General features: G+C 33.8%; 1 protein-coding gene across 4 annotated transcripts; it reads left to right on the forward strand.

The window, feature by feature from the left end:
* Nucleotides 1–212: 212 nt before the first annotated feature.
* Nucleotides 213–4,272, forward strand: LOC145791087 (glutamate dehydrogenase B-like). 4 transcript variants are annotated; one of them, XM_082870915.1, is made up of 9 exons: nt 213–369; nt 520–741; nt 886–960; nt 1,300–1,416; nt 1,693–2,198; nt 2,658–2,721; nt 2,814–2,916; nt 3,324–3,496; nt 4,126–4,272. In XM_082870915.1, exons 1-5 carry the CDS (start codon nt 250–252, stop codon nt 1,954–1,956), a joined length of 798 nt encoding a protein of 265 aa, XP_082727041.1. In that variant the 5' UTR covers nt 213–249; the 3' UTR covers nt 1,957–2,198; nt 2,658–2,721; nt 2,814–2,916; nt 3,324–3,496; nt 4,126–4,272. The 4 variants fall into 4 exon arrangements, with proteins under 4 accessions (XP_082727041.1, XP_082727042.1, XP_082727043.1 ...); XM_082870916.1 differs by lacking the exon at nt 2,814–2,916; XM_082870918.1 differs by having other exon boundaries at nt 214–369; nt 2,658–2,916.
* Nucleotides 4,273–7,351: the final 3,079 nt, after the last annotated feature.

The raw sequence follows: 7,351 nt of genomic DNA on the forward strand, positions 1-7,351 counted from the left end.
TCTAATCTTTTATACTGACCAGATGTAATGCCCCACTATTTCTTGTAACCCCTTGTAAACTATGTTGGATGTTACTATAATGCAGCAATACTATAGTTTATGTCATGGATTTAGCGCATTCCTTAAATTTCTTCCGCATTCATTTTTTATTCCCAAATAAGTTCTAGTTTCTTATGAGCTTTCACGATTTTGTTTACTTCAAACCTTATTTGTTTTTACTCTGCTAACTGCGCTGCTTTTTTACGAAAAATGAAGGTTGAGTGTACCATACCAAAAGATGATGGCAATTTGGCTTCTTTTGTTGGGTTCAGGGTTCAGCATGACAATGCCAGAGGCCCCATGAAGGGAGGAATCAGATACCACCCAGAGGTTTGTTCATGACCTATTAACTGAAACCTTTGCTGACAGGGTAGAAATTGGGTTTCTAAGATTATACCACCCAGAGGTGATGATTATGTTTTTTCTGGATTTTAAAGATTATTTTGGGTTTCTGTTGAAATAGTTACCTGGAAACTGTAGGTTGACCCAGATGAGGTGAATGCTTTAGCACAACTAATGACGTGGAAGACCGCAGTAGCCAATATACCATACGGTGGAGCCAAAGGAGGGATAGGATGCAATCCAGGGGAATTAAGCATCTCTGAGCTAGAACGACTCACCAGAGTTTTCACCCAAAAGATACACGATCTTGTTGGAGTGCACACTGATGTTCCAGCACCTGATATGGGAACAAATCCACAGGTTTACAAAAGATCTACTTTAGTTCACAGAATTTTAATGGTTGTTTAGGTTAATAACTAATGCTGTTGAGTAGTTTCCATGTATATACTTTCTAATGTTTGCTGAAATTCTGAACTGATTTTTGATTGTTGTGTGTTTAAACAGACAATGGCATGGATATTAGATGAGTACGCAAAATTTCATGGCTACTCACCTGCTGTAGTGACTGGTAAACCTATTGTAAGTAAACATAGACTGGTCACAAAACCAGGTCTCGTAATTGTGGTTTTTCTTGTAAATATTTTGATTCTCCTAGTAACACTGATGCAGTATTTTGCATAATGGCATTAACTTTTTGATTTTTTCTTCTCATGGTTGCTGATGCTTTTGCTCTATGTTATATTAATGGTTGTTTGATGAAACCAAACTTTCGAAGTACACATATTGTGAATACAATGTATAAATAAAAAAGTTTTCATTCTACATGCACTTGGGAATCGTTACAACATTATAGTTTGTTATGTTTTCACAGTACTTCCTCATTTCTGTAATTTGACAGACTCAAATTCTTTATATCAGGATCTTGGTGGATCCCTTGGTAGAGATGCCGCCACTGGAAGGGGAGTCTTATTTGCAACAGAGGCCCTGCTCAACGAGTATGGGAAGAGCATTGCTGGACAACGATTTGTTGTACAGGTGAACCTTTTATGTGACTTACTAGAATATTTGAAATTACTGTGGAGTTGTCCACACGGAACAAAATAGCATAGCGAATAATAACTAAAAAGTAGGTTCACATAAAATAACAGATGAGGTTATTATTCCAAAAAATTGCAGAATGAGTGTTGAAGAAGCACAGCAAGAATGTGCCAGGGATTTGAGGGAGGACAGTTGACAAAAGAAAGCTAAATATCTCATTTATACTCCTTTTTCTTCAATCAATTATGTTGTGATGATTGGTTCTGATCTCAGGGATTTGGGAATGTGGGTTCCTGGGCTGCTGATCTCATCAGTGAAAAGGGTGGGAAGATTGTTGCAGTAAGTGACATAACTGGAGCTGTAAAGAACAGCAAAGGACTCGACATTCCAAGCCTACTAAAGCACGTCACAGAAAATCGTGGAGTTAGAGGATTCAATGGTGGGGATGCAATAGACCCCAAATCAATATTGGTCGAAGATTGTGATATTCTCCTCCCAGCAGCCCTTGGGGGTGTGATCAACAGGTCTTTTCCTTAAACATCTGATGAGCATAATAATGTCACGGGCATGGTTTGTGAGGTTTTACATAAATTTTCGATTTGAAGGACACTTTTTTATCTGGAAAAAAATGAATTGCAGTAAACATGGACAAGGAATTACAGCAATGCACGGAGATGTCTTCACAAGTAAAGAGACGTCGAATGCTGCAGTTTGACAATGAGATTTTGGGTTCCCCTCTTTGCAATGAGGAGATATCATCTGTCTTCTTAAAATCGAAGGTTTGTGCAAGCCTATTTCCTCGTGGAAAATGTTACATGATACATCTTTTGCTGTTCTTGGGGAAAAATTCTACATAGTGGTCTTATTTTGGTTTCACACAAAAGATAATTGTTGAGATACCTGTTCTGTTGTATATTGACAATTATATGACTTCTATCTTTTGGAAGGGAAACAAATTTATCATCCACCACATATCAAGATAAATTATTTTATGATATCAACATTTTGTCAGGGGATCATTATTGGTCAATGATCATTATTGGTCAATGCAACTTCTGAACTAGTTTAGATTTGGGTTTCACCTAATTAATTTGTTCTTGCTCACTTCATTAAGGAAGTTTCAAACACTTGCATTTATAATCAAAGTTTCAGTTGAAATTACGTTTTAGTATTAATTTGTGTGATTGAATCAAGTTTCACAAAACCATTGGATCACTCTTTTTTGGTTCTTTGATTAGGAGAGAGAAGATTCGCTTGAAGAGGCTTTATCTGATATGTCGCATTGGGTGTCTGGTTTTGAAGGTTTGTCCTGTAAAGTTCTGTTCTGAGATGAATAGGTTCTTAACATTCATACATGTTTTTTTTTGTCTTGCTTGTTATAATGTGCTTAATAGAGGAAACATCTGCAACTGGTCATGAGGGCCTGGATCAGTCATCTGAGGGATGGCTAGCTGATTGCTTCAATAATGATGAGATGCATTGCAGCCCTGATGATCTGTATATATCTCTTAACTTTTCAATTCAGTCTTCTTCATCTTCTCCCTTATTTTATTAGAAAAAAAAAATTATGTTTCTTTTTTGTTTATTATGTATATAAATTATGATTCAACCACTATAATATGTGGAACACAGAAATCTGTAAATGAAGTAGTAAGGTAAATTAAGCAAAAATTTAATTTATATTTTTTCATATTCTTTTTTGCTTTTATATTTTTAAAGTCATAAGCAGTGATCATTGATTCAATGATAAAATCTTGCCTTCTAAAGGTGAAATGCCATATTTACATAAATATAATGCAAAGATGGATTCCTTGTGTATTTCAATCCAAAGTTTGTTACTTCTCCCGGTTAATTTCCAATCTAAAAATGCTCGTTGGATCTAATGCTTTGATTGACACTTCCAGGTGCGTGATCTTGTGGAAGCGTCAAATATGTATGGCACTTTAAATAACGTACTTGACGTTGATGTCAAAAATGACACAGTGAGAACACAAGGAAGCCTTTCATGTAATCTACGCAGAGTTAGGCAGGGTCTCGACCTCATCAGAGCTATATTCGAAAATTTTTTGTCTTCAGAGTATGTTCCTCTCTTTTATAGTATCTTCCTTCTCTCACATCTACTAAAATGTTTCCTGGCACTTGTTATTTGGAAAAATTTATGTCCTCCTATTCAGGCTCGTTGATATAATATGTGCTTTGATGATGCATATTATTGCTCCACTAGATGTAATAAAGAATCTTTGGTTTTGGACATTGAGTAGTGTGTTACCAGATTATCTACTCTCTTGCTGTCATTCTTTTCTTTCTTTGTGTTTTGTCACTTTATGTTTAGTCTGCTTTAGATGAATCAGACAACATATTAATGAACAAAAATATTTCAATGCAATCTAATTAATTCAATGAGTTTAAATATTTCAGTGCTCTATTCCTGTTTTGCATCTGCCTGCTATTCCCATCTCAAGCTAAAGGCAAGGACACAGACAACATATTAATGAACAAAAACACACATGCAAAGCATGCCAAGAAACTTCATATTCAAGAAGCATTTGGTCTTACTAGACTCAAAGATCAACTCTAGTTCTTGAATTATTTTGTTGATGGTTTCCGACTCTGTCATCATTTATCTGATTTATTGCAATCTTTGCTTTTGTTTCTCCTTGGCAACAAAATCTCATTTATTTGATTTATTTTTTGTGTTTCTGTTAGGTATTGCTCTTTAAAAGAAGCAGCCTCAGCAGCTTATGCACAAGTTTGTGCACCATACCATACATGGGCAGTCAGGACAGCAGTTTATGCTGGAATGTGTGCTCTCCCAACGTGGGAACAACTGCTGCTGAAGCTAAATGAAAATGGTGAGATTGTGATCCCTTTATAGGCAGAAGTGATATGGTTTTGTGTCATAATTTGACCTGGACCATTGTTAAAGTTTTGAATTAAATTCCACAAATTAGGCCTTTACTAGTACCGGAGCCGAAGTAAATGAGCACACCAAAACATGTTGACAGTATTAATAATCATTGATAAAGCATGCCACAGTAAATATGAATACTCTGTGTGGAAATTATTGACTAATGGGTCTATAGTTATTACTTTTAAATACTTAAGGAAGTTAAGATGGATGAAAACACTAATGAGATTGTGTTTGTTGAAGTGTTGTATAAACAACATCACTAATATCAAATTTTTCCTTTTCCCTTCCCCCTACATTTCGAAGCACCAAATGGGGCCGTTGAGAAAAATGAAAAGATGCTATCTAGAAGTTTATACCAGCATGTCGTCAAACTTGTGGTGTTTACAACATTCAAATTGATTATACTTATCAGATGAATAGTGTATTCTAAAATTATTGATGTTCTCAATTTCTCCATATGCTTGTTGACAGTTTTTATACATTTAAAATGATAATTGGGAAAAGAAATCAAAGCTGATTTTTATCTTTCCAAAGAACTATTATTTCTTTTGACAGAAATACCCTGTGCATAGTATACAAAATGATTGTTCCGAGACTTAAACTCATAATCTCAAAGATTATTAGACTAAGATTTTATCATTGAATCAATGATCACTGCTTATGACTTTAAAAATATAAAAGCAAAAAAGAATATGAAAAAATATAAATTAAATTTTTGCTTAATTCAACCACTATAATATGTGTAACACAGAATATGTTTTTGTTATTTTTCAGCTTTATTACAGGTATGTTTTTTAGTTAAATATAACAGATTCAGAATAATTTTTTTTTAAAAAAAAGAGCTATAACGGCGTTTTTTCAAAACGCCACTACAGTGCCAACGGATATTTTTTTTAAAATAAAAAAATCTATCACGGCGTTTTAAAAACGTCGCTAAATATAGGATGACGTCATTTTATCATTATTTATCGCATTTAGCGGCGTTTTAAAAACGCCGCCTATACTAATTTTACGACGTTTTTAAAGCATCATAAACTTATAGCGACGGCCGCGTCCTCGACGTTTGGTGATAAGCGTCACTAAAGGAATTAGCGGCGTTTTTCATACATATAGCGGCGTTTTTAAAACGCCGCTAAAAGTCATTTTTCCAGCAGTGTCTCTAATTTGTATTTAGATTGGAGCATATTGTTGGACTTGTGGCAGCCCATCACGGATCCTGTTTCAATAATCCGAATCGTCAATATGTATAACTTGTTGAGTATTTTATTCCTGTAAAATATCGCGTTGATTGGATATCGATAGCTACTTGATCGGATCAAATTTCTATCAAAGGCAAATATAATTTTCAAAATAAATTATTGACAAAAATCTGATCCTATGAAATAGCTATTAATATCCAATCAACGTGATTTTTTACAAAGATAAAATAATCAATGAGTTCTATACATTAAACGGTTCGGATTAATGAAATAAGACCCGTGGTAAACCTCACGAGCCCAATAATACTGTCTAATACACTTTGTAGACCGGAGACAAGTTGCTCCCATTTATTTAATACTGAACCGCGGTGTCTGTTTGTTTGGAGATCATGACCATACTAGTGAAAATAATGCTTTAAGGATCAGTTTTACTGGATAAGCTTGGAAAATTAATCAATAAATAAAATACCAGATTAATTTCCAAATGATTATACTTCAAATCACATTAGTCATTTATTTTTATAGATATAGATGTAATTTGATAAAATAATTAATAATGTTAGGTCAAATTAATTTTTTATAAGTAATTTTTACTCGATATATTTTAAAAAATGAACGATTTAAACTAGTAAAATAGGTGTTAAAATGAGTCCGTATCACCATACAATAGTGTGCAACAGTCACCCCATTTCCTTATTTTCCTAAACTAATACTATTTTAGACTAACTCAATAATTTATTCACGTTAATTGGAACATCATTGCTATTCGTACTCCTTGTTAATTAACGCATAAAAATTGTTCAGTGTTGCAAGTGGAGAATAGTTTTATGTATGAATTACAATATATTAAAATCTATTTTGTAATTAAAATACAGAAAAGTGGGCAATATGTGATCTGATTTGAAATACATAATAATGGTTGAAAATTTATTTATTCAATGGGATATGTTTCGCTTAAGGTCAAATTTAAACGTGATCATCATGTTTGGACTGGGAGAACTCACTACAGTTCCATTTAAAAAGCACAATAAAAGTTTAATTATTGAATCGATTTTTTTTTTAAAGATAAATACGATAAATAAAAAAAAATTATGATTATTTAATGAATTTTTTTTTTCATGGATGATATATAAGTAGAGTACTAAAAAGTGAATAATTTAAATTATCAAAATAAGATTCGTAATGATTTTTACGAGTCACAATATAACAGTGAAATTCAAATTCAAACTTGAAAAGTCCAATCCTTTTAAATCCACATTTGTGTGCCACGTTAACATAGTCTCATAATTGTAAAAATTGGCCCATATGTACAATATCAGCGGGTATGTAACGGTTTTTTTAGTTCTATCAGCTAATTCCCGTTACGCATTAAACTCTTAACTACTATGGTGAATTGCAATGTGTCCATAGAATCATATTACATGACAATACATTACATTCTGTTAATGATTTTTAAAATTTTACAAGCGCAACACTTGATTCTTAATTTGAATCAACTAATATTCTCGATACAAAAATACTCTACAATTGATGCATTTTCATATTTTGATACCACGATTTAGAATCATAGATTTTCATATCTACAGAATAACTTCTCTGAGATCTGAAAACGAGGATTGAAAGTTGGAGCATTAAGGGGTGGGTGGAGTTGTATTTTTCCTGAAAAATGTGGCGCCTTGCGGTCGCAGGCAGATTGGGATCGCTGCATGATGCTAGGGGTGAGCGCGGGTCGATTGCGGCCACGAAACCTTCAATCCGCCATCCGTCCGCCAGATTGGCAGATTGAAAAAAATCAATCCGCATCCGTCCGTCAATCCGGCGG

This window comes from Camellia sinensis, chromosome 5, assembly GCF_055761805.1.
Source record: "Camellia sinensis isolate YWXY chromosome 5, ASM5576180v1, whole genome shotgun sequence".
NCBI classification, from domain to species: Eukaryota; Viridiplantae; Streptophyta; class Magnoliopsida; order Ericales; family Theaceae; genus Camellia; species Camellia sinensis.